Source organism: Tribolium madens, unplaced genomic scaffold (genome assembly GCF_015345945.1).
Source record: "Tribolium madens isolate multiple individuals breed KSU strain unplaced genomic scaffold, Tmad_KSU_1.1 Scaffold_91;HRSCAF=231;Tcas5.2_LG7, whole genome shotgun sequence".
In the NCBI taxonomy this organism is placed as follows: domain Eukaryota; kingdom Metazoa; phylum Arthropoda; class Insecta; order Coleoptera; family Tenebrionidae; genus Tribolium; species Tribolium madens.
This window is the reverse complement of record NW_025401063.1, coordinates 10,128,845-10,154,797: the sequence shown is the minus strand read 5'-3', so window position 1 is coordinate 10,154,797 and position 25,953 is coordinate 10,128,845. Positions and strand designations below refer to the sequence as shown.

At 34.5% G+C, this 25,953-nt stretch overlaps 1 protein-coding gene across 7 annotated transcripts; it reads right to left on the bottom strand.

Moving 5' to 3' along the window:
- Nucleotides 1–105: 105 nt before the first annotated feature.
- Nucleotides 106–25,773, bottom strand: LOC123010937 (RNA-binding protein Nova-1). 7 transcript variants are annotated; one of them, XR_006413118.1, is made up of 9 exons: nucleotides 25,590–25,772; nucleotides 21,607–22,066; nucleotides 10,621–10,767; nucleotides 5,595–5,900; nucleotides 4,165–4,481; nucleotides 3,863–4,103; nucleotides 3,773–3,809; nucleotides 3,573–3,686; nucleotides 2,891–3,029 (listed from the first exon to the last, which is right to left on the bottom strand). XR_006413118.1 is itself a non-coding variant. In XM_044408133.1 (8 exons), the coding sequence occupies exons 2-8, from the start codon at nucleotides 21,722–21,724 to the stop codon at nucleotides 2,806–2,808; spliced, it is 1,590 nt and encodes a 529-aa protein (XP_044264068.1). In that variant the 5' UTR covers nucleotides 21,725–22,066; nucleotides 25,590–25,763; the 3' UTR covers nucleotides 106–2,805. The 7 variants fall into 7 exon arrangements, 6 of the variants coding, with proteins under 6 accessions (XP_044264068.1, XP_044264070.1, XP_044264069.1 ...); XM_044408133.1 differs by having other exon boundaries at nucleotides 106–3,029; nucleotides 3,573–3,809; nucleotides 25,590–25,763; XM_044408138.1 differs by lacking the exon at nucleotides 3,573–3,686 and having other exon boundaries at nucleotides 2,860–3,029; nucleotides 25,590–25,773.
- Nucleotides 25,774–25,953: the final 180 nt, after the last annotated feature.

Sequence of the window (25,953 nt, the reverse complement as noted above, 5' to 3'; positions counted from 1 at the left end):
CCATCACATTCAGAATGATTGTCCTATGGAGAAGGCTTCACAATAGAGTGCTCCAAATGGACATGTTAATGTTGCGTGTGATGAGGAATCATGAATAATACGATATATGGCACTATGGATTTTATTGAATTATAGTGTGTTTGACAATGCTGTGGACTAACTTATTAAAAAAGAAAAAACAAAAACATGTATAGACACTGTGCTTAGGTCCTTTCATCGAACCTAAGAACACTGCCACAGCAACTTTGAAAGAACTATAAACCCGTGTCACCTTCTTAAAACTGTAAACTATTATCACTGTACAAACAATTGTTGACTAACTAACGAACTGTTACGTATCGATCATAACAGAACCCTCAAGTGCGAAAAATCGGCATTGCTCATTTCTTAAAACAGTGCAAGAAAACACACTTCCCCTACACAAAACTGGTAACTTAATCGTTAAATGTCGGACTTGGATGTTGCCAATCGGCCACATGCACACACACACAAACAATCATAAGGTACCTTTAGCCCCGGATTTTTTATATCTAATCTATTATTACCACGAAATGACTAAATCACTTAAGCTAACTTAGAATAAATCATACATGGCTACAAGACAGCGCTGCGTCGGCCCGGGACCCCAATATAGGCCTTTTTTAAAAAAAAAGGGTACCAACGGACCCACACGACACCCCTATAAAAATATACAAAAGAAATCGAATCTGGAAAAACCTGAGACGGGCAAACTTAAACTATTTGCTCGCCTCCGATCCGAAAAATAAATGATTTCCGACGATAGTGTCACTTTGGCATTAAAAACAAGTGAATACAAGTCACAACATGTTTGCTTATTTAATTACGTCTGATAAAGGTCACTTTAATTTGCACTGCTAGTAGAAGAGAACGGGAAAATGGCGCTGGTTTTAATGCCATAGTGACATAAAGATTGGCCAATGGCAAGCACGGGATGTTTCTCGTGACTCGACTACCTATTATAATTATTTTTCCTCAATATATTATAATATGAACTCTAGCTAAATTCACAGTTACCCCCGAGAGCGGTGGATTGCCCGTCATCTACGATAACAGACAAACCACGTGACTATAATGACAATGTAATATTGCACATACTTTGTGAAATGACGGGCATCCAAAGCCTGAGACAGGTAACCCCACAGATGTGAATATCACAGCAACAGTAATGTTGTATATAGAACAGTTTTTTAATTAAATATATCAAAGTATGAGGCATATGTTAAAACGTGGAGAAGCAACAACTAAAAACGAAACAATTCTTAAATATCTAAAGATTTTAACATGAAATATAGACCAAATATTATTTTGTTAAATCTTTGATTTACAGCGCACAAATCTGGAACAATCGTTTATAGAATATTAATATCTTTGACTCAACATTATGAAACTACGGCGATCACATACATTTAGACAATGAAACTATGCTCTGTGTTAACGGCATCTTAATATTTAAACTATTCCGTCAACAATCGAAAAATAAAAAAATAAAACAATCTTAACAAAACTATATAAACTCTGTATGGTACGTGTTTTTTTTCGTTAAATGGAATGCCACAGCTTACCACGTCTATGACCTGCATAGATCTCCGTTAAATTAAATCTAAAAATAAAATATTTCCAAAGTTAACCGCATGTAAGTCGATTAGTCAACGGCTTTGTTAAATATTCAGCAGCGAGTGTCCAAACATTAACAATATTAACAACATGCGATAACAACAATATATAATTTTTAGTTACATTTATCTTCATATATATTCTTTTTTTAATAATAATATATAGATCTATAGAAGGAATAACAGCAGAGTTGGGTGAGTATAGATGACTAACGCTATGACTATTTACAATGTCATGCCTCTTCGGCCAAAACCTCAAAAATAAAATCTCATGATTGGTAACGGATTTTAAATATTTTCATCTAAATAAATTCAATATGCTCTTTGGCCAGCCAAATGTCGCTTGTCATATTGATGAGGTTCTTCAGCAGGTACGAAATTTAGGAATTGCTCGAATGACTGCTATTACCAATCACATATGCACACATCTCTAATGACCTAACGCTCACGCCTCGACGTGCTCGACTCCTCAACAACTATCAAAAGTAAAGTTATGTATATATGTACAAAAAAAATAAAATAAAAACAAAGCATGGGTACAAACATCAGAGTGTTGATAATGATGTGAATGAATGAAGAATCACAATTTTTTATCAATTAGAATATAGCACTATTCTAAATCTTGTAAATCAGATCATTTACCTCAAATTTGTTTCGTATAATCATTAAACTCTGTAATTACATCAAACAGAACATAACGAAAATTTTACTGTTGTTCGAGGCGAGCCTTGCATGGGGAAGAAACGATACGGCCATACAAGACTCACCCTTACAATGTCTAATATTTAGATAATAAAAACAAAACAAATAAAAATAAATATTAACAAATCACATCACATTTTCAAGGAATTGACTATATAAAAAATTTCCATTACTACCCCGAGGTACAGTACAAACAATTATGTAAATAGGTATACATCTTTTAAAAAGTTCACATTGTATATAAACAGCCTTGCGCAATTTACCTTGAGTCATCATCATAAATAACTTTCATTTCGTTAAAAATATTCAACAACAAACTATTTAAAATGTCTCCCTATTACACATTTAAATCGTAAATAAAAATTTGTTACCATTTTTACTATTTTAGTTTTTTTCTCTTCTAAAACATTAACAATCTCTGTTGCGTGTACCTGAACAATCTGGGTGAATTTAAAACGGTTTGACGCCATCACTGCATGGTTAGAGTACCGAGGCCGTTGTTCCTTGCCCTCTTCAGTTCCTCTTCGGAAATACGTTGTTCGATTAGATATTGGGCCGTGTTTATCGATTGCGGACTACCCGTTATAGTCACTATTCTATTGCGAGTTCCCGGTGCGAAAATACCCTTCTTTGATATCTGAATATTAGCCCCGCTCAGCTGCTGAATTTCAACTAACGAACGGCCCCCAGGACCTGTAACAAATACCAAAATGCTTGCTGTTTTCAGTTTCACGACCGAAAACGAAACGCAAGGGCGAAAACGAAAAAGCTGTTGCTAAATTTGTTATATGAAAAGTGTCTTAGAATAGTCTAGCCACTTAGAATAATCATTGCAGAAAGATTTAAAAAATATAAATCAATTAACACGTTGCATAGATAGTCCTTTTAAATTACATTAAAAACTACTTGTGCAAACTGAATCGAATTACAAAAAATACATTTCAACAACAATACTGGAATGTGTTCCAAAGTACAAGTAAAAACTGTAAGTGACAAGGATACGTACTGCAGAGTACAGTGACAAGGATTTTAAAAACCTTAATAGTTATTGTTGGCAGTCAACAATTAAATTTTTTAATGTAACTCTATTCAGCTATTCTGTTCTATTTTTTTATTCTTAAGTGTTATCATTGATCGTTTGAATAAAAAAACAACAAAATTAGCAGCCTTTTTTCAGCCTTTCCGTGCCTACAAGCTTAACTTAAATGAATGGATGAATGTTAAAACTCCCATTACCTAAAATAGCACCAACAATTACTTCTGCAATTTCGACATTTTTAGAGTCTTTAGCACCATTTAATTCCGCAGGAGTGGGACTTTTACTTAGCACAGCCATTTGTTGACCTGTACCTAGACCAAAGCTGTTATTGTTGATTGAGATGGGTGCTGTTGCGGGTGAACTTTGATGTCTGAATGGATCGAATGTTGAATCATACCTTTCTATATTGGATCGTGGAGTTGGGGACGTGGTACCTGTAAAATTATCGAAATCATAAATATCTAATCAATAACAATATTCGACTTACCCAAATGGCATTCTGCTAGACTGACCTGGCCCCCAATAGGCCCGAAGACGGCTCCTGTATTGGCTGTGGCGGCGCTGGCTTGGTCCATCACACCTAGGTAACTTGAAACAGGCAACGCCCCCGTGTGGGCGCTCCCCAACCCCAAACCCATAGCTAAAATGCCGTATTTTGCCAAGACGGACAGAGCAGCGCAAATCTCGACGATATGGGAGTCGGAAAAACCGGTGTTTCTCAGTTGCAGCTAAATAATCCAAGTGTTAAAAACTTGTATTGTATACATTTACAGAATTTTTTGCACTTACTTTGATGTGGTCCAGCAGCTGGGCTGTTACGGTGCCGACGTTCTGTCCCGGAGCGTTGAGGTTTAGGCTGAGATTGAGTCCTCCATTGAGCATGATACTTTGTGATACCGAACTGAGTCCACTGTTCAGACTAGCCGTGGATGCGTTGAACGCGCTTCCGGCATTTTGTTGGGCGAAGGGTGAACCCGTGGGGTTATAGTTGGCTACCGGACCGTTCACGTCCGCGTAGGATACGTTCAGACACGTTCCGCTTTGAGGATCTTCGACGATTTTTGCTAGTATCATCTGACACGCTTGTCGGTTTTGTTCTTTTTCACCTACGAAAATAATAAAAAAAACATAAATCCATAAATCGAAGTTATTGTAAATGTTCAAATTTTGTTTCGCGCGTAGGAGGAAACCATTAGACGTTGTTCGCTTGTTACAGGTGGCGGTGTGCATCGTAGTGATGACATAACAACACCAGGATTAAAATGTGACGATGTTCAAGGCCTTTTCGACTGAAAATAGTACTTGCATATACACACGTGCTCGCGTAATTAACATAGTAGGTGTATTTAACTATTTATAATTTTTGGAACAGGAAAATATTGGGTTATGCGAGAGAGAAAGTGATGGACTAGGGCACGTTTTAGAGCACTACTTAATTAAGGACTCGTAATAACATTGTAACGTATCGAAAAATTAAAAAAAGATACAAATCCTAGGCTTGAGATTTTTAATAAAAGAGAAAACCAGATTATCAAAAAAGGTTATCAAACTGAAACAAAACGTACAAAAAAGGTACTGGTGTCTTTTTTAGAAATCTTGTATTATGTTATTTATATATTTTGTTAAAACGAAACATGAAAATGATTAAAAGCACCAGTACTAAAGAAAACAAAAAAGACAAAATATTTCTGCTTTTTCTGAGGTCTATAAAGAATTGTTTTTTTCTCGCCTAGAAACTACATACTCAAAAATAAATTTCTTTGCCAGGCTCATCAAATCGATGTTACCATTAATTATTTAAAAAAGAAGTATCTACCCTACACAACACTCATAGATGGAAACAGAGTTTGAAATTATCACTTACACCAATTTGGAATAGTTTCAAACATGATTTTCATTAAAAATAGCAACAAATTTATGTTTAACTCAGTGCATCGTGCATACAGTGACAGTGAAATAACTTCTTTACTCTTATAGCAGGAACGTTCTAAATATATTTATTCCTGTGTCTTGTGTAACGGGATTTGCAAACATTTAAACGTAATAGCACAAAAGGAAAAATTATTTAAAGAACTATACTATACATACAGTGAAAACAGTATGAATGAACGAAAATGAAACAAAACTAGTTTTCTACATTTATTATCCCCCAGTGCTCGTAATTCAAGTTATGAAAGGTCGCCTTTAATAATTTACCGTTTTTGTTTTTCCATTCTTACCTATAACAGTTATACATCTTTCTTGCAAACTAACATCCTTAGCCTTCTGAGAAATCTGCACGTAAGAACCGCTGGTCTCTTTAATTTGCTTAATGTAGTTACCCGCCTTGCCGATGATCATTCCTGCTGTCGAATTCGGCACTAATATTTTCACTTGTTTGTCTCTGTCTTGCATTAATTTACTTTCGGTTTCTACTAAGGGTTTGGTCAAGTCGGGTTTTTCACGAATCTTATCTGCTATAAAGTCTGCAACTACCATTATAGCGTCGACGCTACCGGTTATGAGGCACACTCGTTCCGTCGTTCCTGCAACAAAACAAATACTAAGTATGCGTAAAATTTTAATTAATTTGTAAACAAACATATTATAATTAACCGCGTTACTCAATGAAAAAGTGCATGCACCGATTATTTCGCGCTCTCTGCGTAACACAATTTTAAAAATAATCTACTCTATAATTAAATCATCGAATTGCGTCTCGCTTGCAATCAGCTGATTTCGATTTTCTTGGCCCATGAACGAAATTTTTCCGTGCGAGATTAGGACGTTCGCCTCGTCGGTCCATTGTTTTAATGGACGTCCTCGCCGTCCACTTGATAAATCCAATTCCGCGCTCCACTAACCCAATCAGGTTAATTGAACTAGAGGATCAACGCGACAGTAGCCATCAAAAGTCACGACTTCACCAGGAACAGATCATTATGCAATCAACGAAAATTACACTGAGGAGTTGTTACACTTGTCTCTCCTGTTGTTGTTATGCAAGAAACGCCGGACGACAATCTACTAGAATCGATACTATCCGGCTTGAAGGACCAAGAGTTGGCCTTTGCGAGATTGAAATTTATTAATGTGGTCGGGCTTTTGCAATCCGTTTGATTTGTCGTGCGATTAATAACGCCAAGAGTTGAGCCGGGAACTAGACATTTGTCATCCGAAACGGCCCCGCTTTTTCACCGATTTTAAACCACTTGAGTACCTTTTGCTAAAAATTCCTATTTGTATTATTGCATATGATTTTTAAATCATCCGGCATCACCCGTTTGTTTTTCTATAAAAAAAAAATAACAACATGAGTGCTTATTTTTACACTTTTATCTATTAAAAAACCTTGACAGACAAAGGCGATATTTTTTGTTACCCATTTATTCTGTCTTAGGCAAAAATTACAAAATTTATAATTACACGTAACACTGCCTATACAAAGCTAATTACTGGCCTAAAAACCACTACTCTGTTAAATAATACGCTAAAACATTGTCACTTTGTCACAGTGGACATATTCTCATTAAAAATGCATTGAATATGTTGTTGACAAAAGAGTACCAAGAGAGTAACCTAAGTTTATATTAATTATGTAATCTAGGTATATGACGGTAATAATCTAGGTATATGAAACGAATCATCTAAGAGTTCTTGCAAATTGGTACAGTATACATACATAATAGCTGGAACTTTAAATGGGTATATTTACATGTCGTATAGGTTATTTACTGACGTACATCAACGAACAAATTTTGAACCACCTGATACACAAAGTCAATAATTTTGTGTTTATAATACATTCCAGTGGCTAATTACATTTTGATAAAATTGATTTCGTTATTTAAATTCGAATTTAGATATCATCATCAGTAAACCTTCAATCCTGAATAAATAACATGCACACACTATACATTAATCAATACTATAGTAAATTTAGAAAAAATAAATTAATCTGATATTTTCACTTACTGGATGTATTCATTGTTTAAACAGAGTACGAGTATATCGTTATCAATTTGATGAATTTTTTGCTAATTATTTTCAGATGACGAAATCGCAGTTTAATTGAAAAACAACTTGAAGATGTTCTAAAACAATATAAAGTGGAAAACTTTGTCTACATTATAGGGATTAAAAAATATGTATATTTTTGTATCAAACTTCTAAATTTTTACTTTTATGAGATCGAAATCATATTACGTAGCGGAATTATTACGATAGATAATTGAAAAGGTCAAGCTCTGCTTTACAAGAATCGCCTATTTGCGCCTAACAACTGCGACGCGACGCGTCTTATCTTATTCGATTTGTTACGTAACCACGTGGGAGAAGTCGAGAATCGCCATTCGAAGGCACCTGGACATAAACGTCATTCGAATTGAATTATTCAGATTTAACATCAAGTCCAAAGACTAATTAAATATTCCCAAAGTAATTATAAATAAACATATTTTTTCGATTAGCTCTTCAGCCATCGTTATTGTCGACGTTAATTACTTGACTTTTAATGGGAACCAATTAAAGTACATTCAATTGACATACTTTGCAACCTCCATTATATAATCTAAAATGACCGATTTGCATATCTAGGCAAATTAAAATTGATAAAAAAATAGAGGTAAACGAGACAAGGTTACAGTGGAAAACTCAATTGTAACAGTTAAAACACTTCATTAAACGAAGTGCAACACTTTACGTAGGATGTTCGCACTTGTTGCAACATATGTATATTCATATTTTTATGTATAAGACAATAAAATTCACTTGCAAGGTAGCTTGGGCAAAATTTTTCGTTTTTTGTGGAGCGTTTTCATTAAAATAAACATTAGTATGGAATATACTCAATAATAAAATTTTCAACATAAACTTATAATTAGCTCAATTACGCTTAGAAACTCACGTTATTTCCTGCAAAATGTGAACAAGTACGTACTAAAGCAAGCGAAATTAAGAGGGATACGAATCGCTTCACAAACATAATTATTGAATATTCACATAACCAAATCCAATTTGCTTATGATTTTAAACAACTTTCACATAGCAACTCATCCCTTTTCTATTTACAGCGTGAAATTAATCAAATTACATACTCTTAAGACTATGGTTACCTACCTATAAAAACTAGAACTGATTGATAGCTAAAAAATTAAGAGTGATTTAACCAATATTTTCTCAGACAATACTTTCGATGTGAATTGACGAGAACATTTCTAAATTATAACTTAAAAAAAATGTTCTTTGTCCATTAAAGAAATTGTGTCTAAAAATGTTATGACAGCCTCGTAAAATAAAATATTGAGCTTTTTTGTTGTCTGGCTCATGTAACAATAATTCCATTTCAAAAATGTTTGTTTTAGAAATTCGCTTGGCACAGCTTAATTCGGTAAAAATTGGGTTGATCCATTATTTCCCTAATGGATTGTTCTCCCCCCCGTGACCCTTAAAATATCTGCAACATAATTAGTGAACAATCCTGAATAAAATTTAATTAAAGCCAATCAACAATTCAGGAGCGTAACTCTCGAATAACAAATTTAATATCAAAGGGTTGGGAGTTCCAAATATTGGCTCTTTATGAATATAATAAAACAATATAAGGAAATATTTCCGAACGTTGGCCCCTGAAATAATGCTTCTAATTGTTATTATGCCGCAAAACAACAATGATCCATTGATTTTCATGTAGGTCGTAAGTCGGTGCCTATTTCCATGATTCGATCTTTCGGTTTCGAGGACGTAGGTAGAGAAAAACACTCTTCCTGTGTTTCTTAAACTTCGCTCTTATTTCGGGACGAAAAAACTTTTGTCGGCGGAACACACCGCAATAGAATGTAATGGGGGTCGTGAGAGAAAGGACGGTTTGCTCTCTTTATACATATTTAAACTTCGTTTTTCCGTGTTTTCATCCAAGATTGTGGTAAAACGTTACGTGCTATACTCCAACATCGATAAAATGTGTTGTTTCCATTAGGTTGCACGTTTTCGGTTTTGTCTTCTCTAGTCTCAGTTAACCAATTCGCTGCGAAACGCGAAACCCTCGTCTAATTCAGAAAATTGTTTTTTTGCGCTTCAACTTACAAATGAATTTCTGAAATTACAGAGTGTGCTGATAAAACGCGAACTAGTGAAATCATCTGCACCTGACCTAGACGAACGATTATTTCATTTTCCATCGATTCTAGGCCGAGGATGAATGCCAACGGCGACCGCGCCGCGAATTATCCTCCCAAACATTATGGAAACTTTCTGCAGAAAAAACCTTTAACTGTGTCAAGGATAATGACTATGCGGTATAAAACCTAATATACTATACTCGTGTAATAGGCCCGTTTACAAATGCCAAATCAGCACCCAAATTTCAATGCATGCACCATAAAAGTTGCCACCTGTTAAAATGCAGTAATTATGAGTACCGTGATAAATGGTAATAATGCTGTTACTTTGGCAAAATGTCAAATAAAGCATTATTAAAACCGCAAACAATAAATAATCAAGCGATATCACCACACCATAAATTCATAAACCAGCACCTAGCAGTAAAATACCAGCTACTATTTTAACATTTATGGTATTTGAGTAGATACATTTGTGTTTGTGCAGTAACACTACAATTTAGCAAATATTATTTTTCAAAGTTGTATACATATAAATATTTAATGTTTCAGTTTTGCAATTATAGATTTTTCCTCCTTGGAACTAAAAAAATTGCATTAAAAATAGCTCGGGAATTTTTTAACTTCAACGGTAATTATTTCGTGTGTATACAATAGAAGTTATTTTAATGCTACAGATACAAAATCACAATATACACCCGGCCAAAAAAGTCAAAGTATTTTTTTTTAAAGATAACTCGTTTATAATCATTTTTTCTCTCTTTTTGGATTTGTACCTGTTGAGCTCACTTGCACAGTTTAATTAGTGCTTAAGTGACCACTAAAATAGTGTTTTAAAATTAAAATTTAAATAGACATGTTTTTTAAGAAAAATCCTAATATAAACATTTTGTTTTCTTGCAAAATCTTTTCTGATATATGTATATTTGAGACCAAATGTCATCAATGATAAAAATAGTCGTCTTTGAAGAAGCTCCTTTTAAAGTTTACTTTTAAAATCCACGAATAAAAAATATGTGGAGCAAAAACAGCAAATTAAAAAGAAAAGTTTCCTTTGGATATTGACCGCTTTATAGCGTCGACGGCGCCAAGGGACCAACTCGTCTCCCTACGTGAGTTTTTCATGTTGATCTTGTGATCCACTTACCGGGGTAGAAGTCGTGCGATTTGGACATCTTGACGCGTGCCCCCGTTTCCTTCTGGAGTTGGGCGATGGTCTCGCCACCCTTGCCGATGATGGCACCAGCTGCCACACTCGGCACCAGGACTTTGAAGTGATACGTTCCATCTCCGCCTGCAACAAAATAACAAAATTACAAAATCGGACCTTCCAGACATCCAGGCTCCTGTTTACGAACAAACACTAGTTTGCAGCGGTCGCTTTATAATTTATTGCTATACAGTATTTACGCCAATGTGAATGGACAGGGAAAAAATTCCGTATTGCAGTCTAAATTTACGTACGGACTATTTTTACGCTGCGTCGAATGTAGGTTAGACATAACGAAAATGCAAATATACGGCGCTAGAAATCGATTCCGGGCACTATTTTAGGAAAAGTTTCAATTGTCTCTTGAAGGCATAAGTACACAAGCTTTATTATAACATTAAAGACACACAATTTCCTCGTATAAGAAAAAAGCGAAAATATTGACAAAACACGTAGGGATACATACTACAAATTAAATTTGAAACTCCCTTCTCCCCACATCATGTTTGTCCAAGGTAATCATAAAAATCTACAAACAAGAAGAGCAAAATATTTGTCCAAAGGTAATCTTGGAAGGACTTCATGCATCGTTAAATTAAGACATCGACAATATTATCGATTGAAAAATGAATAAGCGCTTCAAAGTCTACCAAAGAAGTGTGTTGTTACCATAAGAACTACGACGATATAAAGTTTCTTCTCCTAAAACCCCCAAGAATAAGTCATAAAATCGAGATTTAGGTCATATCGGTACACTACTCTTCTTTTTATCCTTCAGACTCTTTAGAGTGTTTCGCTTATACAAAATGACTTTACTTTACTGATTGCTTACGAACTTTTCTCACTTTTCCTTTCAGTCTATATGAGATACTAGTTCTCGTATGTCATTTTGCAACAGATAATATTCCGAGGACTTATTCCTAATAATTGATATTGAAAATATAAAAATGCAACGATAAAACTTGACTTTCACGGGACACATTGCATTGGTCAAAACACAAAATGAATCTTTTTAAATAGTAATTTATTAATTTTTGCAATAAATTGCAAACTCCGACAAGTTTGCAACATAAAAAGCTTTCAGTCATACATCAAGTTTCCGTTAATGGCACTGTCATCAACCTAATTAAATAAATTATTTTACCAAAATTTTCTTCAACAAAGATTTTGAGTTATATCTGCGTGATACGAGTAAATTTAAAGTTTGAGCAAAGAAACTGCATGTAACTTGATAATAAAGCATGTACCATAAAATGCAGTATCTTCTTAAAAAGCCATTAAATTCTCTAAACTGTATAAAATACACGTGTTGGTATAAAGAAAAAAAAATATGGTGGAACGTTACATAACCGGTAAAAAACCTATTCTGAAAAACAACCTTATCTACAAATAATTCTGGAAATTACCTGTCATTAAATGCACAAGGTTAAAAAATCGAAATTACCGTAGGTAAATACATAACACATTACATCACTCAAACCTCTTCAACACAAAATAGCTGGTGGTGCCTCCAACCCTCCAATTATTGCACTTTACCGCTTCCAGAAGAGATTTTTACCGTGCCATGCAAATTGCCCTCGTTATACCACGCGCGATATTTTCGAATAATTTATCACCCCTCGCCCCCGGCTTTCATCAAATTACTTTCCTTAACCGTTCCCGAATGGACCAAAAATGCAGTCACGCAAATGAAGCAACTTCCACAAAAATCGCCGGCTAGACGCACATTTAGACCGGGCCCAAGGGCGGAACATATCCATTTATACACGGATCGAAACTTGTCGGCCTTGAGCTTAGGATTTTAGCACATTTTTACACAGAATTGCGGTATTTGGCGATGCGAAAAATTACGTAATGCACAAGTGATTGCAATGGTGCACGGGTTTCCTGTTGGGTAAGTCGTGGATTAGTCTTGCGTGGTAAATAAACAATGACCATCAGCACTTGGACTAATTGGGGTCCTGCTTTTTACGAGTCTGAATTATAGTCGGATACTATCAGGACGATGAAATTGCAGTCGGTATTCCTAGAATACATAATTATGGAATAATATTTATTATTTATTAATTGAAATGAAGCTCATAACTGTCAAGTCCACGTATCTGTATTGTGAATGACAGTAAGATAACCGAGCCTACAATAGGAAGCACAATAATATTCCCGCGTCAATAGTGTCAGGAGAAGCGTCCGAATCGAGATAATATTTGTAGATGTTTCATTGTCAGATAATAAAGAAAATAGGTATAAAAGGAAATGAGGGGACATTTCATCCCACAGGAACGGGACGCTTGTGTTCTCCATTTCCAACATCCGACAGGAGAAAGTGTCTCCCACGATTCCTTTGGGACAACATGCTAAATGGTGGATGCTTAAACAATGCATCTAACATTATTTATATATTCGCAAGAAATGTTTCCGACGCCTGACAGTTAAGTGAATTATTTTGAAAAAATACAAATACACGGATCCCTAAATTTCAATATATTTTAACATTGAGGCAATAACTAGGGCAAAAATCTATTTCTAAATGTATAAATATTTTTTTACAAAGAAAATATTATACGTATATAAAATTATTTGCAACAAGTTCTATTAAATAGCTTGAAACGAGCAAACGAGAAGCGAGCTGGTCAAGAGAATTCACATGGAGCGCCGCAAAATAAAAGTTAAAACGTCAAAATCTTCATCAAATTGTATCATCTACGTGATTCTAATATTTAACGAAAAAACGAACATAAAATCAAGTTGAAAATTTTGTATTTTTTAAAAAGAAAATTGACCAGTTCGAACATTTTTGTCAAAACAAAATATTTTCAGTTTTAATAAATAAAATTATTCCATAATTTTGCCGCTCACTGTATATTATTACACAACTAAATGTCGCTATAAGTTCAAAAATGCCCCCTCAAATTGCGAACATTCCCGCCACACCCCGAAATCTCCGTCCAAACCCTCCGTCTCATCCTGAAATCCCATCCCATCCTCGCAACTGCAGTAATAAGTCGAACAGGTGTTCGTTTCCGGACGAGCGTCCGGAATCCGATGATGTCATTCCAGCCCAAACCACGCAAGATCCGAAATAATTGTCGTAAAAGCCTCCTCGACCAGTTTGGTAGTTTTTGTGAATTACACAACGCCAAGAAAATTGTGAAAAATCGCTCGTCTTAAAGAGAAAGTCCTGCTCGTGTATACTCGTTATGCCGCAACACAATCATGTCGAAACGCATAAAATGTTAAAATGTCACTACAATAAACGTGTGGACATACGCATACGAAGACACGAAAACGTTTCTATATATTTTTTTTAATGTAGGTCACGACGTGTGTCTATAAATAGGCTCAATTATTAGAAGGCGTCTGTGCGTTGTCAAGAACGAACGACCTCAGATGCAACAGCTCTATCTAGAGCAAGTAATATTGTGTTTGGCGTTATGTCAGTGGGTCTAGGCTGGGCACACTGTCACTCGCTGTGCTATTGAAAATTGAAAACGCATTCTCAAGGCGAACGCTGTGTCATTCGCTGGTTTACGTAACGAACAACTTTAGGCGACGATGATTAACGGAAACATTCAATACCTTTTTGAAATTAATAAGAGATTATAAAGTTGCCATTAGCAACTCTCTTTGATATGCGGAAATACTGGCAGAAGATGAACAACAATAAAAGAACAAAACAAACAAGTGAAAGTGGTTAGAATATACAATAATTGTTTCACTCAGTCTTACCAAAATCACTTCAAAAAGATAAATAAGGAGTAAAAATAACATGTGTAATTTCGAATTCCTGCAAAGAATTACTCATATCCTCCAACAAGTGCAATTTTCTCCCTAGAGTCCAAACTTCCGGGTAAGGTAAAATATTTTCTTCCCTTGAGACGTAATGACACACTTCCCAATCCCATACTAACACAAAAAAGCACAATATAAGAGTTGTGTCAATACTTGTAAGAAATTGTGTAAATCAGTGCTAAATTTTTCAGCAGCCTTATACAGTTTAGCAGATGCCTAAGTATTTTTGACTCATCGAATTGTAGTAGCTTCTAAACCAAAAGACGACACTGGTTCGCAGAAGGTCCAGTTTAGATTCTTTCCAGTTGGTTCATTATCAAATTTAGTGCGATTACATAATGCAACAAAATTCCAATGACAAACAAAAGTTGACTCAACGATTCCATTTTATGTTAATTTACCTCGAACATTGAACACAAATATATGTGTTTAAAAAACAGGAAATCCCTTCAGATTAGATATGATCGTGGGCTACCCAAAGCGAATTAAACTCGCACCAAACAGTTTTAAAAGCAGCCCCTCTGTCGGTGACAATTTGATTAACGACCTTTCTCCTTCCAGTATTTTCCTAACTGAAACAATACAGTGTATCGTGTTATCGGAGAAAAAGTTCGACTAACTCAATTTCATCCGCTTTAATTGAAGTTATTCAAGTTTTACGACAACTCCAAAAAACAGCAATAATAAATAACACACATTTATTCGGATTGGAGTATGTTGACTGGATCGATTTTCTCTTCCAACTTGTACATATTATGTACAAGGCCAGGGTTATTTTTAATCTATGCATAACTATCGACAAACATTTAATAAATTGTTATTTTAATTAGAGAGAGGTGCTTCTGAACAAAAAATGCAGTCCATCCAACATCGCATTTACCGTTTTAACAGTTCGCCTTGAGCCCACTTCGTATACATACAATCGTGGTACTCACTAATTCAATTAAGCCAACCTGGCGATGATGTTCAAGTTCGAATAACAAAAATGCACATACTACGCGTGTATGGAGAGAATTTGCGAGCGCTTTCTCAAGATGTATTATAGAGAAAAAATCCGCAATAAACCGTGGCTTCATATCGATTTCGACCCGAGCACTTCTCAATATATTCAAAAAATGCTTTTTCTGTATTGTACCACAAAGCCAATAAAATATTTCATAGAAAAGCAAAAGCAATCTCAGATATACAGTGATGACTCCATTTGGTTGGTCCGTTGTCAATTATGATAATGTTCTTATTAAAGTATGTCTGTAACAACATTGTTACTGTTTTGCTTAACAAAGGAAACAGAAGACCGTAACAGAAGCCCTGCCAAACACCATCAACAAGAACAATAGAAATAAGTCGGTCTAATACAATTTGGTTTTAAATGAAAATCAGAAGGTAATCTTCAAAATGCGCGTTTTTCCAGATGGGTTTTAAGGTTTGTATAAATGCCAACGACACGAATGACATGTATGAATTTTTTTGACTTGAAATACAGTTTATACGCTACCTTCTTCCATTACTGTGCTTCCTCATAAGCAATTGGAGTGAATATTTTAAAAGATTTTTTGTATATAAATATACATGAACCTCTAAAGTTTACAGATACTCTGCTTGCGAATTTTTAAAGTGCCAACTTTCAATAAATTGCAAAATGCGATTCCAGGATCGTAGTTTATTAAACATTTATAAATTTTGTGTAACTCACCTAATGCTTCAAGGAACAAGATTTTTGTTGGTTCATTTAGTTCTTTACTGAATTTATTAAAACATTCATCATTCCCTACAAAGAAGCAAAACAATAATTATTAGACTGAACAACAGAAAATCGGTTGTTGTTGTTAAGCTTGTTATCGATGTTTTAATACCTAATATGTAAATGTCTCAACGATAAGTTTATTTCTGTACGCTAAATGTAGACGAAAAAAATTCAAAAATTTACTTTTTATGTCGAAACAAATCCACAATAGAGAGTAATTGAAAGATAAAATATTGCATTAAATGCCAATTAGGTACACCGATTATTCTCGAATAGATTATGCAAAAAAAGATTGAACATTTAAAAGTTTAAAAACACAACTGCTTCTTATTATTTATCACAACCCTTTGAGAAAAAAATTAAATTCTGAGCTAAAAATAAATTTATCAAAGAAAGACACGCTTGCTCGAAACGTCATTATTTTGACCACCCCTTTCCCTCTCATACGTCGACATTAATGCTTAATCAATGCCTGAAGGAATCAAAAGTCGAAACCGGGATAACTTATATCGCCTCCTTAGCAACAAGCAATAAGCTATAGATCGATTCCAGTGTAATTATATTATTCCCTTGACAAAAATTTTCAAATTTGTCTAACCGATTAGATAACAATTAGTACATAGTGGGAGGATAAAAGCAAGTTAATTTGTCCAAGGTCGATGGTAATGTTACTGCTACTTAGCAAAATCGTTACATTCCATTCCTAGCCGACGGGTATTCAACCGTAGATGGCGGATTTCATTCATACAACACCTACGGATTTTTTAAACAGTCAGCTATTCAGAAAAATGCGTCATGACAAATGCAAGCAAAATTTGGTCAAATCGGTTAAAATAGGGTCAAAAATCTAACAAAGTCGTACTTGTCTCACCCAGCAACCCTTTATTTACACTTCGATAATCTTCAACCTACCGATTTGCGTGTACCTTGTTATACTTTCGACTATAATAGGATAACGTAAATTCTCATGAGAAAGTCAGAGTTTCGAGTTTTATGATTTTCATAAAGATGAAATAGTAGGGTTGCGAACTTATCCAAATGAAAATTCAACAACGTCATAAACTAGTAAAAGGGTTAGAGGTCTCTACCTTGTCCACTTTATTGTTCTTTGTTTGAGTCATTTTCTACCAAAGTTAATAATTCCGTAACAACCACTAAATAAACATTTACTTGACGATTTACTGGCAAAGAACCGAAACCCAACACTACCGTGTCTCCGGAAAAAAAAACTTTGAAAAATTTCGGGAAGAAATAAGAAAAAAAGTTCTTATGAACCCATATCCGGAAAAGTATCCTAGGGAACCTAAAGCGCTAAATCAACCTTACATAAAAAAATTCAATGCGTGGATGGCTTTTCGGAATTAGGGTTACGGTTAAGAAAAAACTTGTTCTCGAAAACGGTACAAAACTGTAGAAAAATAACACAAGAAATTTAGAAAAAAATTAGCTAATAAATCCGAATGTGTCAAAAAAAAATAAAAAACCCAATGCGTCCGCCCCATCGTAATTAGAATATGTACGCAATTTTTAATATCAGTAATAGACTCAACGACAAAAAATTACTCCAGTTGCAATCTTTTGTAAATTTATGGCCGCCAGTTAGGTACTGAGATAATTGAAAAAAACGTCTTTTGTCTTCGAAGGACTTTAGGTCCCTCAAGAAGCATTTCCTATGTCCGGAAATACCATAGGAATAGGTCCATAGAATTTTTTTCTTGTTGTGACCTAGGAGTATTTTCCCCGGACACCGGTACATCAATGCACATTTAAAAAAAAAACATTAAAATGCGGTATTTTGACCTTGTTAACGTGTTACAAGTGCGCAACGATGATAGTACTGATATTACGATCATGTACTGTCGGCTATTGCCGCGATTACTATCGGACAAAAAGAAAAGAGAAAGGTTTATGATGATGATGATGATGATGAATCGCAATGAGCATCTGCAAGCGCAACAAGTGCACCTTTCCAATTTTTTTGAAAAGCTTTTATCATGATTTGAGCATTTTCCAAAATACTTTCAAGTCCATGACCCCATATTTCGCTATAAACAAATCATCCTCCTATCAAATGTCTGACCTTTAAAAATGTCACGGTCCATTAGACAACTCAAAAAAATTTGCACGAGACGCCACTGGATGAATCTATGAACCTCGTATTCTTAGCCCAGATTCGGTTTTTGGCGACATTGAACACTTTCATTTTTGCAAGAAAGGCGACCTTGTTAGATATTTTTTGACTAAAATTCTCGACCTTTAATTAAATTTTGGGATGGCGGTTCTCCGTTTGTGTAATTTGATTTTTGTCAAATGTAGGTAACATTGAACACTTTCGTATTCGCATAGTTCCCAACAAAACAACCTTGAAATTATCCAATTGAATTGAAATTTCGGACAAAAATTACAATAAACTGACCTTTAGAACCATTTGTTTGTACGGGACTGGCTCTATAATTCCGTAGTTTTTTCTAGTACTTAAAAAATTATTTAAAATACATACAACGAAACTGATATAATTTCTGGGCTAATAGTATTATCACCGGAACTTCTACCGCAATTCTATTTACAACTGTCAAATGAAACAAATCGAGATGGCAAAATAGCCAAACATTTGATAATTTTCCACTCTTGCAGCCTTGTCAAGTACATGCATATTCACGAAATAAATTACACCCGTTTGTAGTTCATTACTAGTAAATACCAATATTATCTCCATCGCATTAAGCAAATGAAACTCCCCTTATCATTGTGATCACAAATACAACCCCTAACACTACCACAAACTTCGACTTAATTTCGCGTGTTATTGAATTAGTTCGAACCGCTCCTGAACGATTCTTCAGCTAGTTTACACCGAAAATGCTTTTCCGATTCAATATTATCCCAACACATTTCCGGTGTTGGTGGTTAAGACGTTGTATAGCTTGAAAAACGTCTAGAGACTTTCCAACCCTCATAGCTTATCATCAATCATCTGGCACGTTCCGAATTTACGCCCCATTTTATGGAATTTAATTCTGAGATGTCTGAATAAAGTCTTCTATCTACCTATTCGTCCTTTTGTTGCTTAAGCAGTTTTGCAAAAATTTCCATGAAACCGAATTGTGCAAAATTTCATAATTTTTTTCTTCACACACGTTATTTACAACCCAACAAATGGCCACTTAACCGTGAACCGAATGTATTGACGACACGTGTCGATAACATAATCACACTAATTATTGTGGAAGATTTTCATAGACATGGAAATGTAATAATTATAATTTGCTCGTCCGAGGACCGTCTTACCCAGTACAAAATCCATTTTACGAGTATGATATAATTTTGTCAGGATTTCACATATTTATGTTCTTGCAGATAAAAAAAAAATAAATGTACATACTGTGTGCCATAGATGCCAGGTGCGGCTGGTTGGAAGCCAGCAGGTCGATTACGATATGCATACATATTTAATTAAGTCCTCTTAGAATCTCATACGTTTGCGAGCATGGTAACTGCTTTTTACCCGAATTATCCTAGATGTTTGCGAGAAAAATTATCAAGTACTTAATTGCATAGCTTATAGGTTTGTGTAACTCGAAATAATGAGGCATTATTGATTGAAATATTTGCTTATGCAGAAATGCAGTTAAGGATGCAAACATTATTAGTCAACCCTAATGAAAACTAAATGTTATCTAAACGATCAGCTAATGGATATTTAAAACCAGTTTATCAAAATCGATGCATGTTTGTCACGATCAGATAAAATTCAAATTTGTTTCCAGATTTAATTCAATTTGTGTGGCAATTAATGAAATTTTAAAATAATAATAATTTGAAAAGTTTTGGTGCCAGAATAAGCTAATATTGCAAACTCTCGATCTCCCTTGCCTAAGTAGTTATGGAACTTGTGCAAATTTAGAGTTTCGCTTTTCATCAAACATCAAACGAACTCGTTGAATATCATCTGCTTGAAAATGAGATACTTATCTAATATCTGATAAACTTTGCTTGTATTATATTAAAAATCTCGATATGACTGACATGTTTTAGCAGTTTTATTTTTATCCCATAATATAAATTTAATTAACGTGCATGAGAACGTATAATAATAAAAATATAATAACGTAAAAAGTGACCTTGGCGTCACGATGCCAAGTGCATCATCTATCTATTCATCCAAGTCATTCTAACGATAATAATGATGTTTACAAAGTTATATAATTTCTTAAGAACGAGAATAGCCCGAATAACAATAGTTTCATCGTTCTGCCATTAAAATTCAATATTTATTTTTATTTCAGACAAATCAAAAGGATACCTACCTATAACCAAGAAGCTGGATTGTGTACAAATATTTCAAGGAACAATAGTTTTTTTGGCAAGATTATTATTGGAAATATTAAGAAGTGTGAAAGGCACTGTGAATGGTTGAACTTACAATTTTGCAAGTTTAATCCGAAAAAAATAAGTGGCACTTATAATAGGCTCATTTTTACCACCCCGTAGTTTTATTTGTTTTAAATTTTTCAATAAGACAATAATAATATTTATACTTATTTAGATAGCCCTTACGATCCCACGTATTACTTTGCAGTAAACAATGTCATTTGGAAAATATAATATTTTACTTTAAGATAACTTCCAAAGTGTAATATTTTATCTTAATAAAATAGAATTTTAAATGTCTTACTTTTTTTAAAAGCTGGGGCAGCTGCATACACCTTTTGTAAATGAATTTGCTTAATTAGTATAACCATTGGTTCAGACATAATAATAAACCTACACCACTACCAAGAACGAACACGAAACTAAACCAGTGTAACTACAAACATGGTATTATTTCAAAAATATAGATGGTTACGGTGACGTCAGCTAATAAAATTATCAGGTAAAACACCCCCCTCCACGCTATACGTGATCAGTTAAACATTTTTGGTAAAAATTCTACATAACAATAATTGTTTCGATTACGAAATGGGTAATTTTGAATGTATGAATAGAGCAAAACCTGCTGCACAGCACCGCATCGCGCCGAATTAGCACCGACCCGGAATCCCCGGAATGCGTCGTGTGATGTGGCAAAATGCAGCAGGCAAGCAGGAACCGGTCGACACAGAAATCGCACCGAAAAAGCGTTGTTTCGAGTTTTGTTGTCGGTGTCGTAACTCACCACTCGGCAACGTGTTTGCCAAATTACGCAGATGGAACGTGTCCGAGCTGCTGATCATCTGGCCGTCGGCGTCGTCGTCGTGGCTCGTCCCTGCGGGGCGCGACCGACTCGTACATCGGTGTGCGAACGACTGACGCGGCGCGCCCCCAGGAGGCGGCCGCCTCTCCGACACCGCTCGCTGCCGACAGCGCGCTGACACTCGAGACCGCGAAACGGAGTCAACGGCGGGCTTTACCTGGACTGAAGTGGGAGCGCTTGGTGTCGCCGTTGTCGGTGTCACCGTCCAGTGGTCTCTTCCTGGAGTCGGCTATCTCTGGCGACGGGCACGTATCCATTCCCGAATCGGCGGCCATTTTGTCAATGTTCAGGCGTCCATCAGCGCAGAGCGGACCGCTTTACGTATGATTTCTGTGTTACGACACTGCGCACTGACAACACTCGCGCACCAGCTGCAGGGTGAACTCTCGGAGATGAACGACAGTCTACACTGCTCACAGGCTCGTCGCAGACTGAATCAGCGACATGTCACGGGGCGGTGATTAGATAGCGTCCCCCCACTTGGCCTTGGAAGCGAAGGAGCTATGGTGAAGATGCGCGCACCAGGTCGGACTATTTTCGGCTTCGAAGACGGCGGACAGGATACGACGATTACGACAGGACACCGGACTGCAACTAACTATACCAAGGGAACATATCTGCAACAGAGATGACAAAATATAAGTGATGATCCCTGCCGGGATGGAACGGGACGGGACGGTTTGCACCAAAATAAATTCTACTCGCTTTAATAAAAACATTTGTAGATTTGATTCGACGGACTATTATCGGACGCGATGGTGACGATAACACAGGTGTCCTTGCACCGGTTGCAGGAAGTGAGCTTAAAGCATATAATGCGTCATTGGCTGCGGTCAAAGTTATCTCTCAGTCTAGTCAAACTGCCCTAATTTATGTTCATATTTAAGTTGTGCTTATTATTTTTTGTGATTTGAATAAATACATTTTAAAAAACTTTTAAAACCGTTTAAACCTCTAGTCCAGCATGACCCACAAAAGATACCTTTATTATAATAGTTTTTCGAAAAAACAGAGTAAGGGCCAGTTTCATAATCGAATTAAAGAGAGTCAGTGCTGGTTTATAATGTGAATTTTTTTTCCACAAGTCCGTAGTAATCAGCACGTTCTAAATAACATTTACTTCAATGCTTCTTTAAATTCAATTATGAAACTGGCCCTAAATTCAAACCTAATGTTTTGCAATATTATACTTATTGAATCAAATTTTAAATGCAGCTTAAATGTGTATTTTGCATTTTTATATAAAATAGCGGAATTACCTCAAAGTATGTTGACATGCTTTGATGGTTTTGTTGTTCAGTGTCATTTCCGCAATATTAAAAAAAGGTACCTTCTAACGGTCTTTGATTTTTACATGTACTAAGACTAAATAAAGTACAGGATCACTCAGCTAAAAGTTTCGATGGTCTTAGTTATTTGTTCAGTTTCTTGTAATAATAGTAAACTAAATTAACAAAAAAATCGACTTTTGATTTGCAAATGTTGACATACCTACTACGAGTATCATTTCTCAATATTTTATAATAATCGAAAACTTTTTCCACGTATAAGTGAACTAGCAATATACCTGAAGGTATACTTTACAAAATAGTTAAAAATAATATCACGAAGTGATTTTACTGATTTTTGTAAATAGGTACATATTAACAAAAAATGGTCAGACTGTTTTGTTGTTTTTTTTTTAATAAAAATACAGAGATTTTAAAATTACACATTGTCTTGGTAAGACTTGTTGAATAATTAGTATCAAAATACATAATTCATAGTTAATAAACACTAGCATCTAATAAATCACAAAAACAATTTATTTGTCTTCGTTTTCTTATCCTTTTCTTTATTTCATCTTCATTTTTCTAAAGTACAACGGGTTTATTTATTTTTTATAAAACAAAAAAACTAAAATTTATATTAGAGAAGGTAAACGGAAAAATACAAAGGCATTAAGCACAGGCTTTTAACGATTTTTGGTAAACTCAACAAATTCTCAAAATTGGGGTGATAAGTTAATTAATGCTACTTGTTTCATGCATGAATTAATTATACTTCCTCTCCTCCAAAATAGGTAAATGTCCAATTTAGGAATTTTATTTGTAACAAAATAAGTGTCCAATTAAAACTATAACATAAACAAAAAATCATTTAAAAATTAACACTTAGGTATGAGTAACATTTAACAAATTAGTAACTATACAATAAACGGTCAAGTTCCTGACTCGCTATTTGAATTGCAGCTGGCCACTATTAAAATTTAATTTTTTCTTTTTTTTGACAGTTTTGTCATGACGAGAGTAGTAATACTAATAATTAACCTTAAACTAATTGTTATTTTACCTGTTTACTTCAAATACTATTTTAACAAATTTTAAATTTGTAGGAGCTACTGAATTAATTTTTCCCATGCTTAATTTAAATAAGTAACTACTGATACATTTAATTCAGTTTTTTCAATAATCCATTAAAAAACTAAAATCGAATACTTATTTTGGAACGCATGGAGTATTATTTATTATTATTTTATTAAAATTTTATTTTTTTAATTAAAAGTGAACTTATGTTATTTTTATGTGAAGAGCTATCCTGCAGTTATAAAATACACCCAGGGTGAATATAAAGTATGAAACCAAGCGTTTTTTTTTTAATCATTTGCCTCCAAAAAATAATAATTAATATAAATTAAAGTAAAATAAAAAATGTGATCGTAATTTGAGAACTAAATTTTGAGTTATGCGGTTTTTTTTTGTCAAAATTGCAATTTATGTAATTATATTAAATATGTAGATAATTGTAATCCTTGGATCATAACATTCATGAGAAAAATGGTTTTATAGTGGGTTGACATTTTAAAAAATGAAATTTTTTGTAGAACTCAAAAACAAAAGAAAATTTCGAAAAATTTTATTCTTGATAAAACATTTTTAGAGTTCTTTATCATTCATCGATTAGTTTTTTCAAAAAATAGTTTAAGCGAAAAACGTTTGGTTCCATACTTTTTTATTCACCTGGTACCTATGTATAATGCAATACAAAATATGCAAAAGAAACAGTATTCCAACACCAAAATGCTCTTTTTACTTTGACTAAAAAATTGTAATATTAAAAAAAATCCTGCATCTAAACCGGTATAGTAAGTGGTCCAAAAATAAAAAAGGCAACTAAAATCTAAAACTGATAGAAGTCAGTAACTTCGTGGGTAAATTATGTAAAATAATACTCACTACAAACACTAAATCATTATTTATGATTATATGCCTGTTATATCCATTTTAATATAAATTTTAAATTCCAGTACAGACCTTACGGTCTACGGGATACAATAAAACGGAATGTTCAATAGCGACGATGGTTTTGCCGCCTTTATCAAACAGTATCTATTGACTAAATTTAAAATAACAACATAAACAACTTGATAAAAGTAACAAATAATGACGCATCTTAGAGCCACAATAAGAAATTGCGTTGCATTTGCGATGACGACACAATGAAACATCGTGATTGTCCTACAAATAAATGAATATTCGAGTCCCCAAAATCGCCGCCACTTTCCAACTTTTTATTGCAATAAAATATTAGCAAGCAAAAAGAGAAATTATGCAACATTCCGAATAACCTCCAACTTTAATTATAATTAATTACTGAAATTAAAACCAAAAAATTAGGAATAAAAGGTTTCGCTTTTATTTAATTCCGAAGGACAAATAGTAGAAACCATAGTTTTTGCAGTTTGTGGAAGTCGAAATGATGATGCGAATCAATTCTATTAATAGTCCATAAACTTTTTCTGTTTACGCCGAACTTCATTAATTTCAATGCTAATAACGTAATAACTAAAAAAATAGAATAAATTATTACGTCGCTTTTTATTCACAATGATAAAATACAAGGATTAATTACCACACGTGCTGCGTTTAGAATATTATCTCCTCCCGGGTCGCATAACAACCGATTTTTTAAAGATACTTGTAATAAAACCTGCGGGCGTCCAGATGAAAACCTATCTGATAAGAAAAATAGGTCGCGCACGCCCCTGACTTGAGTCAAATTTAGCGACAATCGACAAGTGGCTTGTGAAAAACTGACATGTGGTGATTGACAATTGCCGTAATAAATTTAGCTGTAATTTTAAGACAGAAAAAAACTTACACAACACGAATAATTTCTCAGACTCCGACACTGGTGAATTTTCAGTTAAACGAAGATGTGTCCCTGAATTTATCGAAAAAAATGTCGAAATGGATTTAATGGGAAGCACTAAATGACACAAACAAAAATTTTTACGTGGACAAATGACACTTTTGACGAATTATGGCCAGCTGTGATTTATTTGAATTTTACGAGATAATGACAGTTATGTAATAGGAGAAAAGCCTTATCATAATAGCACCGATAACGATTTTTAAACAACCCGCAACTGTATAATCGTTAAAAAGTTAATATAATTATTTTTACAAGCACTGTAAATAAACGTTTCCCAAGATGTGCCGCCTCCTTGAAACAGCAATCAAAT

Bases quoted from the DNA above. Each gene is read 5' to 3' on its own strand.
- LOC123010937 (XM_044408133.1), bottom strand. From the start codon at position 21,724: ATGGCCGCCGATTCGGGAATGGATACGTGCCCGTCGCCAGAGATAGCC. The intron at 10,768-21,606 runs GTAAAGCCCGCC...ATTTTGTTGCAG, and splicing joins GCGCTCCCACTTCAGTCCAG to GCGGAGATGGAACGTATCAC. The intron at 4,482-5,594 runs GTAAGAATGGAA...TTATTTTCGTAG, and splicing joins AAGATGTATAACTGTTATAG to GTGAAAAAGAACAAAACCGA.